The 22,310-nt window shown below is 36.9% G+C and overlaps 1 protein-coding gene across 1 annotated transcript; it reads left to right on the forward strand.

Moving 5' to 3' along the window:
• The first annotated feature begins 9,379 nt into the window (after window positions 1–9,379).
• On the forward strand, window positions 9,380–22,310 carry ccdc175 (coiled-coil domain containing 175). Its single transcript, XM_048190648.1, has 19 exons — window positions 9,380–9,596; window positions 9,818–9,903; window positions 10,365–10,476; window positions 10,620–10,755; window positions 12,520–12,748; window positions 12,827–12,949; window positions 13,048–13,157; window positions 13,244–13,325; window positions 16,606–16,742; window positions 16,829–16,939; window positions 17,028–17,099; window positions 17,868–18,003; window positions 18,090–18,218; window positions 18,349–18,487; window positions 18,778–18,857; window positions 21,338–21,490; window positions 21,580–21,682; window positions 21,773–21,816; window positions 22,125–22,310. The coding sequence occupies exons 1-19, from the start codon at window positions 9,530–9,532 to the stop codon at window positions 22,272–22,274; spliced, it is 2,199 nt and encodes a 732-aa protein (XP_048046605.1). The 5' UTR covers window positions 9,380–9,529; the 3' UTR covers window positions 22,275–22,310.

Genomic DNA, 22,310 nt, shown 5'->3' on the forward strand with positions numbered 1-22,310 from the left:
GCGAATTGAGACGCAGCATCTGTTCCTGTTTTGGGCGGGTTCTAATAGGTGCTTTAGTTCAGTTTCCTGTGTTTCAGTTTGTTTCTATGGTTTCTCATTGATTGATTGATTAAGTGTTGCACTTGTTCTCTATTTTGTTGATTGGCTTGCCTTGTGTATTTAAGCTCTGTGTTTCTTTCAGTTCATTGTCCGTTTTAATCACAGTATATGTTCTTGTTTGGAGTGCTGTGTTTTGTTTTGAGTTTGAATTTAATAAATCTACAACTGCTGCAATTAGATCCTGCTCTTTTTTCCATTTTTAATTCAGTGACACTGAAAACTGAATGATGCTGTTGAAAATTCAGCTTTCCAGCACAGAAATTATTGACATTTTAAAATACTTTAACATAGAAAACCCCGGTTGATAAATTTCTTCAGTAATGAAGGTGCGACTGTTTGCATGCTGATTCAAGAAAATCTAAATGCTCTTATAAAGACAGAATGTGCAATACTGAATAAAGGGATTATGCAATATGAGTCATGTGTTTTAATACAGCGTACTATACCCTCATTGAGTTAATCCTCCTGCTACATTATCAGACAGAAAATTAAGCCCCATTATATACAACCATTACACCGTAATCTATTTTTCCCCATTTCCTCTTCCAACCAAGAACTGCTGATTTTTCACAAAACAATATTAAAACCAGCAATTTGAGAAAAGAATCCTAGACGTTCACTTCCGGAATGAGAAACATTAAACCCACTTCACGAACTGGTATTTTAGATGTCATTCAATTGCAGTGGCATTTGACCTTGACTCTTAGATAAATTATGCAGGTGAATCGTAACACGACCCTGGTCCGAAGCAAAGCCAAGTACTTTAACAGCGTAACAGCACTACCTGTTCCATTATGCACAATCAACCTCCATAATGGGCCTGTCTGCAAACAACACAGGAGACAGCTACGTGTGACACCGAACACTCTTTGGCCTGGATGTGGCACCCCAGCAATGAATACAAGGACAAAGGGAAGGACGCACAGGATTCTAACTGTGTGGCAAAGGCCTACCTGAACAAGCATGTGGAGGGATTACTGTAATTTGAGAGTTGTGTTGATGTGCTTGCCTTGAACCAACGAAAAAAGCAAGCTGTAAGCAGGTCTGGTCCATTTTGCCACTGTTGCAGCTGTCAGAAATTATAGGCTGGGGCTCTTTAGAGGCTTTTTGTGGCCCTTGGGGTCAGAATCAAAAAGAAAGATTTGATGTGTTCCACTAGATAGGCTTTATTACGAGTCTATGTTTTAAAAAGCTTTACTCAAGACCTCAGTGATCCCTGTTAAAGTTCTCCTAAGAGGCTACTAGCTGTGAAGAGGCGGCAGACAGTTAGAAGCTCCCATCACAAACTAAACTATGAGCCTCGGCTCTTCCCTTCACTCTGCTGCCCACATCAGCTAGTGTGTTGGCTACTGAACCTCTGTCCAATTAAAATCACTCTGCTTGGACCGTTTCCCAGTTCAACTGCATTGGCAGGGAGCACTAACGTTCAGACTGGGAAAGATGAAAACGAGTGCAATCTCATTCAGCCAGACTTGCATCATCGATGTTTCTACTTTGAAAGGTGAAGATTATTACAAAGCACTAGACTTTCCGGAAACAAATTATTTCAGTTAGGGATGGGCGATAAAATGATAATAGTCGCAAAATAATTTTCCTTGATAAATTATAACAAAAGTTTGATAAGTGTTCGATATAATGGGCAAATTCCAATCGGAAGTGAGCATCCCTATGCCCTACTCATACCAAGGAGCAGAGCCCTTGAAGTGAGGACTTATCACCCTGGGTCACATGACCATAAACGATTAAATTACTTAAAATGTGACCATCGCATGTTCCCTTCGCTAACAGACTTGTGGAAGGGTCCTTCGTGAAGGGATTCAGTTGTTCATTCTCATTTGGAACACCCCTACAAATGCTCCAAAGTACCCTTCAAGGGTTAAAAAAAAGCCATTTGGAGTTCGCCCATTGTTTATGCACTGTGCAAATAATGCTGTGCATGCGTGTTGGAGACCGTCGCACTGATGCCAGTACCAATTTGCATAAGTGCTGCCATTTCTGTTGCCAATATGGCCAATATGTTGGCCAATATGGAGATGGCGTTGGCGTTCTGATGCATAACACGGAAGCGCTGCACTGTGTTTACAATGTGAACAGTGTAAGAGACTGACAGGGATAAGAAGAAATTGTTTTTGTTTTGTTTTTGCGCACAAAGTATTCTTGTTGCTTCATAACATTAAGGTTGAACCACTGTACCCAGGTGAAAAAAAAGTACATTTCTATAATATACTTAAAGTGCTCTATTTTCATGCACTAATTTTGTACTTAATATACTAAAAATTCTATCTTAAGAAGTACTAAAGAAATCTTAAGAACATCTAAGTGTACTCAAATGTGCTATTTTGAGGATTTAGTTACCACTTATAGTGTACTACAAGTAGTAACTAAATATATTTTTCTAATACAGATATAGTATGTTAAAAGCACATTTTAGTTCATATTTCACATGGACTATTTTAATGATGTCTTTACTACCTTCCTGGACCTTGAAATTGGTTATGACATTGCTGTCTATAGAGAGGTCAGAAAGCTTTTGGATTTCATCAAAAATATCTTAATTTGTGTTCCGAAGATGAACGAAGGTCTTACTGGTTTGGAACGACATGAGGGTGAGTAATTAATGACAGAAATTTCATTTTTGGGTGAACTAACCCTTTAACCTTCGGACTCGCACATCAGTCACGTTTGTAGTTTTTTAACACTTTTTATTCGTGTTTGTAGTTCTAATCAAATCCTTGTCCAACACACAATGGGTTGTGGGCAATATTAGCTGTTAGAGTGTGCACAGATGTCCACTTCAGATTATAACCGGAAAAAGTAGACCATTCCGGTATCTCTGGAATACTTATTTCAACATACTACAATTGGGGACACACTAATTCTAATTTCAAATATTAAGAATGGATAGTATGTGAATTGAGACGCAGCATCTGTTCCTGTTTTGGGCGGGTTCTGATAGGTGCTTTAGTTCAGTTTCCTGTGTTTCAGTTTGTTTCTATGGTTTCTCATTGATTGACTGATTAAGTGTTGCACCTGTTCTCTATTTTGTTGATTGGCTTGCCTTGTGTATTTAAGCTCTGTGTTTCTTTCAGTTCATTGTCCATTTTAATCACAGTATATATTCCCGTTTGGAGCCATTTGGAGTTCCAAAAGCCATTTGGAGTTCGCCCATTGTTTATACACTGTGCAAATAATGCTGTGCATGCGTGTTGGAGACCGTCGCACTGATGCCAGTACCAATTTGCATAAGTGCTGCCATTTCTGTTGCATATGAGAAACATTGACATTAAACAGCAATCACAGCAAAAGCGGAAAAAAAACAGAGTTGCTCGTTTGAACCGCACGCCACACGGAACATTAGCTCGGCTCAAAACACACCGTAGTGTTAGTGTGTGATCCAGTGGTTCCAGTTCGGTTCTCCCATACAAATCAAATGCCTCAAGATTTAAACTAGTTTAACTCCAGATGAAACAGCACTGACATTCTTAACACTGATGTGGAAAACATGAGAAACATTGAGCCACAACCACAGAGTTCTTCTAGCTTTTCAAACCACAAGTCACAAACATTTACTACCATGATTTACTTTAGTAACACTAAGTGAAACCATGGGATTGGGGCAGAAATGTGGGATATTCATAACTAATTGTTTTAAAGGAGTAATTGAATATAATTACAGTATTTGTTTTGTTAAAGGTAGGGTTGGTCATTTTCTGAGAGGCTAGCAATAGCGTGTTAGCTTTGAAAGCATAAAAGCCACACTTCCTCAAAACACATGAATGCGTACAGCAGCAAACAAAAGCATCACGGGAGACAGAGTTAAACTACCTCATGTCTCAAAGCACATTACAATAATAATGAACATAAACAACTTAAAGAGCACTGACCTGTACCACCTGACTGCTGCAGATTCATTTCGCCGTTGATAATGTTGGCATTGAAGTTACAAACAGAGTATCCGCTTTTTAGGTCATGACGTAAGGAATGCCGTTTCTGGGTCCAAGCCTCAACTCGTTTCACTTCAGAATGCCATCGACGGCTGTTTATGAGTGCTATTTATTCATATTAAACATCAATCATTTTAAAAAGTTAAACATTTTAAATACTTAAAGTCTACACAACAGTCTCCATGCTCACAGCGTCACAGACATTAATATTTTAACGATTTATAAAAGATGAATCACTGTCTGGCCATCTGGAATATTGGTATGGAGATAAAGGTTATAATTATATATTTTTTGTAGTATTACACCACATCGTGTGTGTATATTAGCACCATTTGTTGTTTTATTGTGGTATGAGATAGAGCGTTTGGACCCGGAAGCGCTGCCGCGTGACGTCAGACTTAACAACCGAATAACGGCACAAGTTTCCATCTCTTCCAAATTACAGTAATTATGGCGTGAATGCATCATAAGCTCATTGTTTTGGTTCAGGAGGAACTGTGAAACATCACTCTAAAAAATGCTGGGTTAAAAACAAACCAAGTTGGGTTAAATATGGACAAACCCAGCAGGTTGGGTTAAAGGGTATCTATTATGCCGTCTTTCACAAGATGTAATATAAGTCTCTGTTCTGGTCAAGTTTCAGCTTAAAATACACCACAAATTTGCCCCTATTTAGGGGTGAGCAAAAACATGCCTTTTACTATATTACTATATTGCTGGCTAAAAATATAAATCCAAAATTGTATGAAAAAAATGGCTGGGTGAAAACAACCCAATCCTTGGGTTTGTCCATATTTAACCCAGCATTTTTAGAGTGTGGCTGCTGTTTTGGTTGCGGTGCATGACTGGTGTGTGTCTTAACTCGGCATAGCACAAAACATTCTGATGACATAAGATGCGCAAACAGGGTGCACGAGGGTATGTAAAAACATATGTTGACAGGCAGGTAGGACATCATATCGTATCCCTCGAGACCGTGGGATATGATTGAACAAACATTTTATGGTCCTACGCCTTCCACAGATGATATAAATACATATAAACACATTTAGACCACTTAACTCTTTCAAGCTTGAGTTTAAAATATTCTAGCTGACCCCCCCCCAGAGTGAGTTTTTTTAAGATGACCATTATTTTAGAATGTTTGCCCTTATTGTTTCCATGGCGATGCATCATACGTGTCACATAACACACTACAGCCACAACAACACTGTATGACAGATGGATCGCTATTATTTTGTTTTTCTTTTTTATTTAAAATATTAACAAACTTGCTTACCATGTTATCAACTATCTGCTATTCCGATTCTCAAATATGTGTAAGTGAGTGTGTTTTGTCGTTTACAAAACTTTATAAATGATCTTGATCAGGTGAATTCATCAGTTTCTCCCAAAATATATGCAAGTAAGTGGCTGGTGAACTGGAAGAATAATAGAGTAAACTTTATAGTTACTTAACCCCATTATGTGTGCCTGATATGAATAAATGTAGGCAAATTATATTTGAATGGATTGTTATTGCTGCTTCCACTGATGTCTAAAGCATTCTAAATCCCATATGTGGGACCGTACACCCAGGGGCACAGAAATAAAAATCCCATATTTGGGACTGTACCACTCAAAAGGTTAGCTTAGTGATTGCTATCAGGATGTGAAGAGACTTTCAACCAGTAAAACAAAAAATGTTTTTGAAACAAATCACCAACCCTGCCTTTAAAGGTGCCCTAGATTCAAAATTTGAATTTACCTCGGCATAGTTGAATAACAAGAGTTCAGTACATGGAAATGACATACATTGAGTTTCAAACTCCATTGCTTTCTCTTTCTTATGTAAATCTCATTTGTTTAAAAGACTTCTGGAAAACACACGGATCTCAACATAACACCGACTGTTACGTGACAGTCGGGGTGTACGCCCCAATATTTGCATATGCCAGCCCATGTTCCCAACATTATGAAAGGCATTAGACAAGGGCAGCCAGTAACGTCTGGATCTGCACAGGTGAATCAACAGACTAGGTAAGCAAGAACAACAGCGAAAATGGCAGATGGAGCAATAATAACTGACATGATCCATGATAGCATGATATTTTTAGTGATATTTGTAAATTGTCTTTCTAAATGTTTCGTTAGCATGTTGCTAATATACTGTTAAATGAGGTTAAAGTTACCATCGTTTCTTACTGAATTCACGGAGACAAGAGTCGTCGCTATTTTCATTTTTAAACACTTGCAGTCTGTATAATTCATAAACACAACTTCATTCTTTATAAATCTCTCCAACAGTGTAGCAGCCGTTAGCCACGGAGCACAGCCTCAAACTCATAGAGAATCAAATATAAACATCAAAATAAATACTTTACTCACATAATTCGAAGCATGCATACAGCATGCATGACGAACATCTTGTAAAGATCCATTTGAGGGTTATATTAGCTGTGTGAACTTTGTAAATGTGCTATAATATAATCGAGAGCTCGTGTGGCAGGGAGCACGCAAATTAAAGGGGTGGCGCGCTGAAAAAATCAGTGCATAGTTAATGATGCCCCAAAATAGGTAGTTAAAAAAATTTATTTAAAAAAATATATGGGGTATTTTGAGCTGAAACTTCACAGACACATTCAGGGGACACCTTAGACTTATATTACATTTTGTGAAAAAGCATTCTTGGGCACCTTTAATAGACTATAGCAGTTTTGGGGCTACTGTTTTTCATAACAAATTTCATAGAAACTATATAGTTACTTTTAGTGAGGTGCAATGTGTGTTTTTACCGGCTGTGGTATGATTCATATACTATGGAAGACCAAATTTTACCCTATAAAAACATACATTTTCATCTACATCCCAACTCAAGCTACTGTCAAATATGCATTTCTAAGAGACAAACATGTAATATTTGTAATATTTGTGAAATGTTTATGTTTGGAAAGATTCTGATGCTAAAACTACAATTATCTGTCTGGTTTCTACAACTTTCACTCAGGAGCAAAAATCTGCCTTTTGTAAGAAATAAAACTTTGACATTTATCGTGATGATTATCATTGATATCGACTGATATGAAGAATCTTATTGTGATAATTGCTTTTACTTTATCACCCACCCCTAGTGTTTGACACGATTCAGAGTATGTTTTTATCATCCTTTCATGGTACAGAGACTGTGGTAGCAACTTGTGGATTGCCATCTCAGCACTAATATAAACATTATCTAGTGAAAATCAATTATAGTTGTATGCTTAATAGACTTTTGCTGATAGAGGGCTAAGAGTATGAACTCGTAGACTCAAACGGCAGTATCCACAGCCTTGCAAGCAGACAGAAACTCCATATATTGTAAAAAAAAAAAAAAAAAAAAAAAAAAAAAAAAATACACACAATATTTTCTAGATGCTGTGGTAAGGAAATCAATAGCAACACTGCAGTTCTAGCCAATTCTAATTGCATTTCAAGTTAGGGATGTTGGGCTACTGTCTACTGTTTTACAAGGACCAACAGCGCTCTCTAATGGACATTTTAAAAAGGACAGCCTCTCCGGGAGTTGGTGAACCACATCACCTACCTCGTTTCCTTTCACTGTCTCAGAAGATTACAAAAGGGTATCAGGTTCAGACAGGCCCTCAGAAGAAGCACTGCTTCAGCTGCTTCTGTGATCCATCAAAGCACTTCCTCTCTTCAGAGCTGTAATACAAAGGATTAGCAATCATATCAATGATGGTGCTTTTCCTGATTCTGACCAGCTGCCACATGAGAAAATAAAGTAAAAAATGTACCATAGTAGCCATAGTTTCAACCAAATTAATAAATTATTGTTTGAAGGACAGAACAAGTTGGAATTTAATAGCAACAATAGTATTTTGGTGGAAACTATGGGTGCCATAGTATATTTATGTAAGTGTTGTTATATCACTCCTATAAGACATAAAATCCACACACAAACAAAACAAACAAAAAATCTTGTGAATTTAAATAAATAAATTACAAAAAAGAAAATAAGACAAAATCCTTCGCAAAGACCCGCCTCCCTTAGTTATTGTTGCTTTGTCCGACAAGCCATGGCCTGTCATGCCACACGCATAGCGGAGCAAAGTGGACACTGACAACACATCGACAGACAAGACAGAGCAGGTTACTTATGGTATTAAACAAAGTCCCGGCTTTCACATTGTGTAATTTTTTAAGAAATTTGAACAATAAAAAACGTTTTGTGGCTCTTTAAATTGCGGCTCGTGAACCGATTATCTCTTCTTACTAGTTAATTTCTAGCATCAAATAAACATGAATGAAGATGAGAAGGAATGTTGTTTCAAACGCGGAAAGACGTAAATACACACCATTTTTCAAGTTCAAGTCCACCGAAGTTACTCTTCTAACTCCTGACTGCTTTGTCGGACAAAATGGCGGATTCGGCGTTCTGATTGGTTAAATCGCTTGCCAATCAAACTCCCGGCGAAGGATTATCTTTCTTAACCCTCTACAGCACAGCCTTGCCCTCAGGCAACGGAAAGTTTTCTTAAGCCCTATGTTTAGTAAATTTTTCTTTAAATGATCACAACCAATTACAAAGGTCAAGAAAGTACCAAATAACAGTCCAGTAAGGTGTGGGAGTCAATATCAAGCACCATTAAGAGGTAGGATGTCCTGTTCTGACACATGGTCACAGGAGCACATGGTGTGAGAAGGCGGCAATATTATTTGCTTTAGTAATTTATTTAAAACGACACGAACTGTGCAGAAAAAATATGTGTGTGTGTGTGTGTGTGTGTGTATGAAGGTGTCGAGAAGCCTTTTGTCAGGTTTTATGAAGTTTTTTTTTTATTTTGCATGTTCAGAAATTCAGTTTTTCTTTTTGTTGCCTCAGGGCAACGTTGTGCGATAAGGGGTCATTTTTGAGGAGGTTTTAGACAGTACCTAGCTCTCATTGGCTACAATGTATTATAAGAAGGGAAGATGTAAGGTTCCTGGGTGTGCAGGAACACCCAAAGTGATGTGCAAAAATTGTAACATGCACCACTATGTCACAGCAGAGAAGAAGTGCTTTTTGAAGTTTCGTACGGAGTTAAATCTTATCACATGAAGTACATTATATGGCATAGCACACTACATGATACAGACCTATGCATGTATCAAATTCAATATATCAATGTCTTTCAAGTGTTTTTCCCTTTTTACTTAATGATTTCTTGAATTTAAAAAAAAAAAAAAAATGATTTTGATGATAATTTTCTCTATGACTCTGTACCATTGTCGCACAACGTTGCCCTGAGGCAAGACTTGAAATCTTTTTTTGAGATCTGCTTACTTCATAATCTTCCTATATACACCAAAGTTGAGGAAAACTGCTGATCATATGGAGTCTCGTGAACTTGCGTGACGGTCGTCATGCCAACGTGTTCAGTACACAGATGAACTGCGAGTCAAACTGTTGTTTTCAACTCCTGTCTCTTCTGCCAGTCGTCCTTTAAAATAAAATAATATTTAATAATATGGCGGCTTGTTTGGTGCCGGATTTTCCAGCTGTAAGGATTGCCTTAGAACATTTGGGCGAGTTAGGTAAGAAACTGTCTTTGTAAGGGAGGGGGAGTCTTTTTAAACACAAATGTATAAGCCAACTAGTGGCAAATACTTCGATCACACCATTTTCAATAAGCCCTATGTCTTTATATATATATATATATATATATATATATATATATATATATATATATATATATATATATATATATATATAGGATTTATCTGTGAAATAATATAGATTCATTGACGCCTTACAGATAAACGACTGAGGGAAGAAGGTGTTTCATTTAGTCAAGAAGCAAGTCACCACCTGAGAGAGACAGCTGAAGCCATTAAAGAGCTGGTATTTACTAGTATTTACCAAATGAATCATATCATCATCTAAAATTGATTCAATATTTACTGTGGGTTTCAAAAAGGGGGCCAAATATGAATATTCAGTACATATTTGATGTGTAATTTATGTTATGCAGTAGCCTACTTAATAATAATATGATTAAATTCATCATTTTTAAGAGATGGAATTCATAACCAATGTTTTCTTTTGTCACAAGTCAACAGGGGTGAATTCAAATAATTGGAAAAATGGGGGGGTTACATTTATTAATAAATATTCCAAGTGTTTCTTCCTTTCTCTAATCAAAGTGCTTCAAACTAAAAAATAGCCTAGTTTTAATTGGTAATCAGTCGAATCTCAATATCATTTTCCATCCTGTTAAAGTTACACATTATCAAATTCAGATGATAACGCATGACAGGAATGATCGATGTATGTATTCATATCACTGTGGAAAACCTATTTAGGAATCATCTAGAAAAACAGTGCGTGAGAAACTTGAGGTTGAAACCATTGAGACGAGCAAGCTTCGACATCGAACAGTTAACCTTCAGGATGACATCAAGAGTGAAATATCAGGTGAGTTCATCCACAAATCTTTGGAAACCTGATGAATCCATGAAATAAAAGTCTAAATGCTGTGCCATCTCTGGCAACAACTCGTGGGGGATAGGAAACCGCTCAGGTAACTTCCTAAAGTTGTTTGTTGTTTGTTTTTGAAGATTGTGTAACTGCAGCTAGAGAAGTCAATGCAGCAAAGTTGAATCAACTTAAAACTGAGCTGAAATCTGTAGTAGATGACATACAATCCATGGAGGAGAAGCAACAACTCCTTGAACAAGAAAATGCTGTTCTGTTGTGAGTATTCAAACATGTTGACCCATGGGGATCATGGCAAATGTAATGTTAGTTCACATTATTATTTGTACCATTAAGCTACACCATACTAATTAAAGCTGAAGTGTGTACATTTCTTTCAACATTAACTTTCTTGTAAAAGCAACAGGTGTGTTCGACTTCGGCTGTGGCTGGATGTAATCTATCGGTGAGATTTACCACTTGCAGTCGGGGATGAGTTGAAAACAGAGAAATGAAGTTTGAGACTTTCTGCTTCCCATAGTGGCGCTCATGCAGTGTTTGCGTACTCTATAACAAATGTAGTGGATTAGATGCAATATTTGTCAAATACACAGCCTTTTGTTTTCATGAAGCAACAGAAACACTGTTTATTCAGTCATTTTTAATACAGTGCCTTATATAGAATAAAGTTCAACATAAGCCTGTACTATTTAAAGTCCCCCTGTTTTTTAGCTCTTAGTATGAATATGTTAGCCTTAAGGTTATGTATAAGCTGGTGTGTTAAGACAAAATTCGCATTTAGGAGGTATAAGCATTCAAATCGTAGTCTCTCACTTCTGCTAAAATGGATCACGGAATTTCATGACATCACATCACACTTCAGTTTTTCGTCAAATCTTCTGTCCAATCAAATGCTCCCTAGAATCTGAAGTCCCGCCCCCTCCTACACTATAAACAGACGCTGAAGCTGTGGCTGAAATCGGTCATTTGTTCACACATTTACTAGTTTCTATAAGGTGAATGGCACATAGTGCACTATATAGATGATAGGAAACAACACAGAGAGTGTAAATATGTATTCCATTTTCACGTTAGTGTCACCTGAACCGCTGCAGCGCAAGCACAGTCTGCTCCGGTCCAGAGTCACGAGAGCACAGTGGATCGTACACATGAGTCGGCACAGACCACGAAACATTCGGAAACATTTGAATTCTACAAACAATGCTATATTTAAAACAATATGGAGGAGAAACTGTTATAGATTATGAGGAAAATTGGGGTATTTTGAAAAAAGGGGAGGAACTTCTAGATATATCCCACCCTGTTTACCTGTTTCAATGGAAATTACGTCAACAAATGAATAAAGCTGCGTTCCAAGGCACTTTAGTGGGCCTTTAAATATCAGTGAAATGGATCTATATATTTGTATCAGTTTTATTTTGATAAAGATGTCACAATATAACATTATGGTTACATAGTTTTTACTGTTATAAAAACAGAAATCTGTGAGCATCAGCTGAGCTGAATGTATCAGAGTGAACACAAAACACGATAGTTGTCATCAGTGAATCCAGCCAATCATGATCAGCTGCGTTGTCCTCAGAGCTCATGCAGCCGCTTATCTGCACAGAATGAGCCAGCTGGTTGCTCTCGAATCGCTCTTGCATTACTTTGAAGGTATATATGTCACAGTCATGTGGCGTCTGTGCCATCTTAGAGGGACAGTTAACCAAAGAGTTGATGGGCCCCAATGACTTCCATAATAAGGGAAAAAAAACTATTCATTTAAGTCAGACAAAATTTCTAACCAGCATGCACTGCTTCAAGTCAGACACCGATCGGTCTTCACGACACCACATCAAGTCGAACACACCACATCTTTTTTGTTTGATCAATGGGAAGCGTTTGAGAAACCTTTTTGAAAACAGTCATTCTTTTTGCAATTCAGTTTGGTAATGTAGAAATGACATATTTAAGCATTAAAAACTCACAAACAAATGATAAAATGCATGTTTATGTCTTCCTCTTGTCATTATATTTCAGTCAGGAGAGAGTAAACATTAAAGGAAACTATGAAGATGCTGTTAATCAGATGAATCAGCAGATGTCAAAGAAAGCTGGTTCACAGATACAGCTTACAGAAAAACAGAATGAGATCCAGTCATTGAAGGACAAAATTGTCCAGGTGGAAATTGCCCAACAGGACCTAAAAGAAAACATGATTCAGAAGAGGAAAACATTTGCTGAAAGCAAACGCGCTGTGGGAAAGGAGGTAGCCTGAGCATATTTTTTCAAATGGTATAGATTTTCACTCAAAAGCTGTGATTTAATTCATGTTTTCCCTCTTTAGATTGAGAAAACTGTTCTTAAGATGAAAGAACAAAGAAAAATCAATGCAGAAACACGCAGGGAGCTGGATATCATTACATCAGATCTCCAAGACAAAGAGGAAACAGTCACACAGTGTGAAAAAGTAAGTATCTACGCACAATAAAATGTCAATACAATATTACAATAATGTTGGTATGCGATGATTTGTATGGCCTGCATAATTCATTCATCTGATTTCAGAATATCTCCCAGTTGGAGATAAACATCGCTAGACTGACTGCATCTAAAATAAAGTGCAAAGAATGGCTTCATGAGGAGATCAGTAAGACAGAAGAACTTGATCAACAAAAGTAACTTGCACTGCAAAACAGTTGTCTCTTTCTGTTTTCTTCACCTCTGTTCAACAGAAATCAGCTTTGTTATGTATAATCAACAGGGAGCTTCTTGAGCGAGAACAGCTTGAATTGGCGGAAGCATTTGAACAAAAAGTTCAGGCCATTCAGGAGCAGATGATAGTGGTAAGTAGAGGCAGACATATTTGTGAGACTCCTGTCACTAAACGAATGGCTGCTATGTGTTTAATGCACTCTTTTCGGAAGGGATCAAAACCCTCAAATCTCAGTCTTTAGATGTCAGATCTGAAGCATCGATTTCCTGCCTCTGGCAGGTCCCGCTGAGCCGCCATCACATTGAGCTTTTAAAATGCTTTCCTTCAAAGACACAATGTGCATAGATGACCTTTAATACAGCTGAGTGCTGGACTGCACTTAGATGTTATATAGTTCAAGCAGTCAATAGGTGTGCGCCTGGTCCTGATATACTGTATGAACATCCATCTCTCTAACCATCCATCTACCTACCTACCTACCTACCTACCTTGAGAAATAAAATAAAGAGAAATAGAAATAAAAAATATATAAAATTGAAAATATAAAAATACAAACAAATTCAAAATAATAGTATATAAACAATGCTAAAACAACATTGTTACTTGTGAATTGAGACCTTGTGACCTGGAATTCATGCATGATTTACTCCTGACATCTGAAGACCACTGAAGACGCAGTGGATTAGTTTTGTTTTTGAAAGGAATGCGCCCTAGATCTAATATACACATGCGATTTCTCTCTCTGCTGTTTACGTTCACAGATATAACCACTGTGTTTATGTGAACTTTGTGTGTTTTTGACATACCCTGGTGTGTATTTGACAGATTAAACACAATAAAGCCCTATTCGGACGGGATTAGTTTTACGTGGGGAGGTGGAGTAAAGTAATTTTACCTCAGGATGTCTGTAATATTAATTGGCCAATTCGCACGGGACAAGACATCTCAGTAAAACTAGCAGAAGTGGGAGGGGTAACTCGATTTACGCACTGCCGTCACCTCCCTGTCGTCATGTGGGTATACGTTGCTTCCTGATACAATGTGCGAAAACACATATAATCTAAATATATAAACTATAAATAACAGTTAGATCCAATTTATTAATTAAATTCTGATTGGATTATGATGGTAATAGGCACTTAGCTAAAGATGAAATTAGTTTTGTGCCTCTGACAATTGCTTCGATCTTCTTTTTGCTCTGAATGGTATGTAGAAAATACTTGAGGTTTGCCACAGACTTGTCCCACCACCTACAACACAAATGAATGTTTCTTCAAGTGCTTCCATACTTGAAAAATGCGCAGAAAACTACTTTTAAACAGGAAATGACAAAATTTTACCGTACGTATTTACAGCGGGTCTATTCGAACTGGATTAGTATTACCTGAGGTAATTTTTCTGGATCTTTTTACAGAAGGTAAAAGTCGCAGTAATTTTTACTGACATTGTCCGTAATGAATACCGAGATGGCACAAATCGGACGGGACTAAAATCACCTAGAAGCTCTGGTAATAATTACTTTACCCCCACCACCCCATGTAAAACTAATCCCGTCCAAATAGGGCTTACACTCAAAAAAATGATTTTTTGATGCTGTTCACTTTATGTAAACAACTTATTTTGATTCAACACCATTGTATTAGGTTTCTGGTTCATTTAATTGCTTCATGTTAATTTGACTTAAAACAATTACTTTTTGACTTAACTTGATGTTTTCATATTAAAATAACATGTTTCAATCAAGTAAACTCAACCAGGACTCAATCAAACAAGACTTTCACAACCCATCATGCTTTGCAAAGGGGCTGATCTAGGAGTGTAAATGTTGAAATAAACTGTTATTTTAAGCAGTTTTTAAAATAATAAATTAGTTTACTGTTCTAGTTTAAACTGATATAGATTTAAAACACATGCAGATAAAAAACTTTCATGATGAAGAAGTGCAATGTTTTGTAAAAGTTGTGAAAATGGTTCTTGAATGTGTCCTGAGCGTATTGCGATATAGATGATAATCAAACCAAGCAGATGTTTTGTTAGTATTTGGCAGAGTATCCGATGCAGGCAGGAGTTTTGTTAGTATTTGGCTGTGCAGGCAGGAGCTGTTGAAGGAAGTGCTTTCCTGGAAAGGGGGTGGGGAGCAGCAGCTCATATGCATTTTATTGTTTTGTTTTTGTTTTGTTTTTTGCATGCGCTCAAAAATGGGTAAAATAAATGATCTGTGAAGTATTTTGAGCATTATATAATTTTTGTAAATTTTTAACACAAAAAACGGACAGCAGCTTTAAATATACACCTTATTGATGATGCTTACTATGTACAGGCAAGCAGATACACTCTGAATATAAATGCAACACACAGTTTCTCAAAAACCATTATAAAGAAAACCATCTATTCGTTGCATTCATATTCTGGGCTCATCTGCTTGTATGCATCATCAATAAGGTGTATGCTGAATTTGATCTTTTAATATCTCTGTTTTAGTACATTAAAATAATACTTTACTGTAAGTGTTTTCCACGTTAAGCATTTTAAAATGTCCCATTGTTTTTAGTGATTGAAACACTGCAGCAGATGCTGTACTGTATATGGATCACAAGTGCCCAAAACATTTTTTTTTTTTTTCTTCTTCTTCTTTTGAGATGGAAAATTGACAGACCTGTGCTGCAGTTCTATAGATGTTCTGCCTTCCAGGTCTCTGTGCTAGTCATGCGCCTATTAATAGTTGTCTAAAATGAAGAGTTTGCAACTCTTTACCAACGTATGTTCTTTACCAAAGTATCAAAATTACACAGGCAAACAAAACACTGCAATCTAGTCACATTTAGAAGCCAGGCCTTTATCAGACTGAATGAACACTTGATTTTACTTTACTTTATACTTTATTTGTCCCTGTTAAGGACAATAGTCTTGGGCAATACAGGTAAAGCTGCACAACAGAACACCACCATCAATAACAATCACACAATCATGTCCTTTGAATTTGAATTCAACAGCCTTGTAGCCAGAGGAACAAAAGAGTTCCTATAGCGGTTGTATCTAAGAGTGACCTCTATTTGGTGTTGTTAGGTTTGGAGAACAACCTTATTTCACTTTTTATTTTCAGTTTTTATTTTTTTATATATATATATAAATATATATAAATCAATAGGATGGGTTTTTTTCATGTATTACAGTAACAGATATTTTAGTGGTGGGTGCTTGGTTGTCATGCAAAAATATATTAATATTATTTTAATATAAGATTTTTCATGTATATATTACTTATTATATTATTTTAATATAGTATGTAACATAATAGATCTTCAGTTCTTGGATTGACTTGGATTCCCCATCTAAGCCATCCGTAAAGAGCAGGGTGAAATTTTTAACCTGGGTCTGAGACACAGTAAGGAGCTGTGATTTCTCCTCAGATTGAAAATGAGATAAAGGAAGAACAGAAAGTGAAAAGTGCTCTATCAGAGCCCCACGCTAAACTGTCAAACATCTTCAACACTCAGAGGAAAAAGGAAGATGACATGATTGCTGAAAAACACAGTCTGTCCAAACGGTACATTTGTCTCTTTAGTACTCTTTCTTCTTTGCATCATGATGACTAACTTGAAATGTATATTTAAAATGATCATTTTGTTCCAGGTTAGAGGAGAATAAACGGAGACATGATGAAGACATTATATCCATTGCCAAATGTAGATTTGAAATCAAAAACATGAAAGAAGAGATGAGACAGCTTCATGAGGCTAACATGTATGGCCCTGTCTTTTGTTTTATGGTTTTGTCTTACTACATTACAACTAAATTGTTTTATACCTTGGTTTGAATGCTTGTCACTCAGAATCAGTGCAGATATGTTCAGAAAAACTCTGGAGGAACTGGAAGGTCAATTGGCCAAACAGAACATGAGCAGGTCTGTATAACATTTTATTTTAATATTACTTATGATGATTTATACTTATGATATCTATCTTCTATAGAGGACTAACCTTCAAAACGTACTTGAGAAATAAAATTGTTAATTGCATATTAAAGAAACTTTATTCAAGATATGTTCTCTGAAAACAACAAGCAGTTCATCTTGAATAAAGCTTCTCTTTATTATGCAGTTAGCAATGTTGTTGTTGTTTTTTCCTTAAACCTTTTAGCCATTTATGTCAGGTTTATAAATTAATAAATTCAATTAAATGTCATTAGACAGTTGACCATGAGAAATCAAGAAATTATGTTAGCCCTCCTCAAATCATTGTTAACTCTCATTGTTAAATCATTGTTCCCACCAGCGTTTTTTTTTTTTTTTTTTAAAGTTGCCAATCAATATATCAAAATAAAGAACAGAGCCTCTGCTTAAAAAAAAAAAAAAAAACTTATTCTGTCTTCATGCATTCTTTTTTTTTTTTATCAACACTTGGAAGGTTTCATAAAAAAGCAACATTTTAAACAAAAAGATGAGAAAATTGCTTCTTTGTTAAAGATTACATATGCATAAGCAATGTTTCTATCTTATTTCTGCTTCTTTTTCGCCTGTGTTTTGATCCAGACATTCTCTACTCTTTCCAAAAATGTGTAATAGTGCCCCCTACCACATAACAGTGAAAACATGGATTGCCGGAAAATTCCGTTAATGGCAGGGAAAGAGTTAACATGGTCATTTTTATGACATTAACATTTTTGTACCCAGGGAAGCAATTGAAGCTGAGAGAGAGAAAATATGTCAATCTCTCAAAACTCTTAAAGAGGAACATGAGGAGTATGTAAGGAAGATGAATGCATCCATCGAACAAACGGAGGAGACATATGGAGAGCTTCTCAAGGAGGTCTGACAGAATCACTAGTCGGTGGCAGTAGTGGTGGCAATACAAAGAGACATAACTCTATCTAAGACATGTTGTTGTTTTTGTAGGAGAAGAAACTCCAAGACCATATATTATTGAATTCAGTGATAAAGGATCTTACAGAAGAGCTGGCCAACACTGAGGAAGAAGGAAAACAAATGGAAATGAACTACCAGTCTGAAATTCTACAGCTTACTGTACAAGAGAGTATTCATATTAAATATAATTATTTATAAGCTTAATAAAACATTTTAAGCTGGATGTGGTTTAGCTAAGCATGCATAACTGCATCTGCAAACTAAAAATGTATGTCTTGTGATTCAAAAGAGGGATGCAGAATCAATCGCTCAAACTCATTTGGAGAAAGAGCAGGAGCTCAAGGTCCAGGAGTCAATTTTAGAGACAGTGGAGTCTCAGTTAGACACTGACCATCTCAAACATCAAACTTTAAAGAACCAAATAACAGGTACAGGCTTCATTTCTATTCTTCTCATGTAGCTCAAGACTGCACTGAACCATGGAGTCATGAACTGGCCACCTGTTGTTTCTCAGCTAGTGTGTTTCAAATGTCAGTTTCTGTATGAGATATTTACAATACTGGGTCGTTTTATTGTAAATTATTGAAATGAGAAAGAATAGTGATTAACATAGCACAGTAAATTGATGTTTTGAGGGTTTTGCATTGTCAAATTCAATGGCAATTGTTGGTTAACACAGATGGTTTTGTAAGGATTTTGTGTTTTCTCCCTTTACCAGATTTGGAAACCCAAAAAGAAGATCTTGAGCTCTCAATTCAGGAGGTCACAAAGCAGACAGCGGCTCTCCTACAACCAAAGGTTAATATTTACTCAGCATTTCATTTTTCGCAATTGTGTTCTAAATTACCTAATGGTTTTAGGCTTTGTCTGCATTAATCCGGATAGATTTGAAAACGGCTTTTTCAAGGTTTTTTCAAAACTCTCCCCGTCCACTCTAGCGTTTTCAAGTGTTTTTCAAAAGTTTCTCATCCACACTGATGCTGCATACAATTATGCCTACTATACCTTCCATACTAGATAGTAGCCAGAAAACAGTATGTGAGCCGAGTAGAAAGTCCGAAATCATAAACAGTATAGGCGAAAAATACCAGGATAACCTACAAGATTCTGAAGTGTGCATTGACTTGACACTTTTCTATCCCTTGAGGCCATGGGAGAGGATTTATGAATGGAGGTGAAGCAATGCAACTGACACAAGTGGTCACATGACAATGACAACATGGCGGATATAGTATGTCTGAATTTCATTCATGCTACTCACATTCATACTATATACAGTAGAATGTCCTTTTTTAATGGTCGTGAAGTACATTTCAATCCAAATGTAGTACCTACTACACAGTATGCGATTTCTCAAAATTACTTCAAATGTGGAAAACGTTTGGTCAAAAATGTAAATTTTTTACACACAAACTGACCACCAACCGCAACTTTCAGACGCCATCTTTATTTTTTAGCTCAACTGTCACACAGGACTGTGGGATAGCAAAGTCAATGAAGGATACATATATGCTGTCTTCAAAAATTGATCAGATGTCTCAGATGAGACAGGAAGTTCTTCAGGAAGTTCAGGAAGACATTGGATTCAAACATGCCTTGATGCCTTCCTAAAAGGTATCTTCCTGAAAGTATCCTCTGAAGGCAGCATTATTAAGATTTTGGACGCAGCCAGTAAAGTTTTCACGCTATTCATCTGCAATTATCACTTTAAAAACATCTCATCTCTTACTGGTGTGTGTTCAGGTCACACTCAATCGCCACTCCACGTATGTTCTAAAATGCAACTGCCCTCATGATTTGCCGCAGGACAGCAGTTGAGGGTACATTTTCTGTCATCTTTGCACAAATGTAATATGAAGATTGTACAAAGAAACAGTATCTTTAGCAACACAGCGAAAGTGAATAGCACATAGCAGGCACATACCAGTATAAACAGAGATATCTATGGGTGTGCGTCTCATGTCTAAACACATATAGTTGTTTTCAAATACCTCTGTTTTCACATTACAATGGCATTTTCAAATTTGTCCACTTGGAAAAGCATCTTCAATTAAAGCTGTAAGCAGCATTGAAAGGGCCCTCACACCCGGGACCACCACCACCCGGTGGCCTTAGGAAAACACTGAACAGTGGGCAACATGCATTTAAGCGGTTAAATATAGGATAAGTATGGCAAAGTCATTTTGATGTGCCACACTTCCTGCTACCAGCAGGTGGCGCTTTAACTATAACTGAATATTGACATGTAGATGTCTTCAGGCCAGGACTATTATCAAACGTGAAGTTTGGGGCAGATCAGACATTGTATGCTTGAGTTACAACAACTTCCTGTTTCTTGGCGTTAATCGCACACATTAGCACTTAGCCAAGTGTTGCATGATTTAACGGGTTTCTAGTATGTTTGGTACTTCATGGCATATTTAAATGTGTTTCTGGGAGTGAATTACAGTGTAAAGCATGCCATTTCCTGTTGCCAGCAGGTGGCACTATGACTAACTGATTGGCATGTAGATCTCTTCAAGCCAGAACTCTTATGAAACATGAGAAGTTTGGGGAAGATTGGACATTGTATGCCTGACATACAACAGCTTCCTCTTTCAATGCAAAAACATCAGACTTTGTCAGTCGGCACGGACACGCCCTTCAGCGAAAATTCAACATCTTTGAAATTTAACATTGATAAGGCCTTAAGATTAGACTGACCAAACATGATGTTATTCTGGTTAAATCTCAATGAGGAGTTAATCACAGTGTAAAACATGCCATTTCCTGTTGCCCACAGGTGGCGCTATGACTGTAACTGAATATTGTCATATAGATGTCTTCCGGCCAGGACTAAAAACATGTATAAGTTTAAAAGTTTAATAAAACATGTGAAGTTTGGGGTAGATCGGACATTGTATGCCCGAGTTACAACAACTTCCTGTTTCATGGCGAAACATCTAAATTTTTCAGGCTGCCGCGGACACACCCTTCAGCGAAAACTCAAGATCTTCGCAATTTAACATCACAAAAGCCTTTAGATTAGACTGACCAAATATGATGTTGAACCTCTAAAACCTCTAGGATGAGTTTGTACAAAAGTACAACATCTGGAAATGGCAAAAACTGCAAAAATTTTGCAGAGAAAATTCAAAATATATTAAAAAATTCAGTATATGGAAGGCCAAGACGTAGAGGACGTAGAGAAAAATATACATTTTCAAATGTATCCGGATTAGTTTACAGATTACTAGACATACCCTTAAGAGTCCATTTGTATGTTTGCTGCCATGTAGGATGATCTGAAGAAAAAGTTGATGACATCGAGGGCCAAGCATATGGAGATGTTAACTGCTAATGCTACAGACATCAGTGCAGTCGAAAAAAGCATCTATGAGAACAGGGTCATGCTTGAGCAAGTTACGATGGAAAACAGTCGTCTGCATATGGTGAAAACTCACGCTAATCAGCACAGTCACATTTGCATATTGCTTGAGATGTTTTTCATCAGTGCTTTCTAACAGCTCTGTACTTGCAGTACATTGAACAAATGAGGGAGGAAATATTGGATGCAGAGAAAGACAAGGAAAGATATATGCAGGAGGCCAAGTGGATGACAGAGGAAACACAGTCCCTCTTTAGTGAGTCTTTTGGCAACCACTTAATATTTTAAAGTATTGTGCTCTTAGTATAATGATCCAGAACAAATCATGTCTCTTTTCTATCCCCAGAGTGTCTAATAGACAGCTGGACCACAGATATGGTGCTTACTGAGGTACAAGCAAACAGCAAAATATTATTACTCAACTTGTCCCTTGATTTGTTACAAAAGTACAAAATTGTGTTTAAAGTAATGCACTTACAATGAAAGTCTAATAGGAGAGCTGCATATTAACTCTCCTGTAAACCGAAGGAAGGCGACAGATGTTATTCATCAAGATTAATGCAGTGAAACTGGAACGTTCCTTTAAACTGATGAACTTGCATGTTTTATGTTGTGGTTATTGAAAAGTCTTTTCTGACCTAAACTTTATCAGATGCTACTTAATAATATTTGAAATAATCAGGACTCTTTTATATTAGGAATCTGCAGATCAAGACCAGAAGATAGTGGAGAACGTATACAGTCTCATAGTAAGGATTCAGGAAAGAAAACATCACGTCGGTGACATCAACAACAGGCTGGAGAAAGAGTTAGTGGGCATAAGTTCCTTGTTAGAGAAGCCAAACTAGAAAAGCCAGGAAATAAACACTTACACTTTACATTAA

The sequence above is a fragment of the Megalobrama amblycephala genome, linkage group LG5, assembly GCF_018812025.1.
Source record: "Megalobrama amblycephala isolate DHTTF-2021 linkage group LG5, ASM1881202v1, whole genome shotgun sequence".
Lineage (NCBI taxonomy): Eukaryota > Metazoa > Chordata > Actinopteri > Cypriniformes > Xenocyprididae > Megalobrama > Megalobrama amblycephala.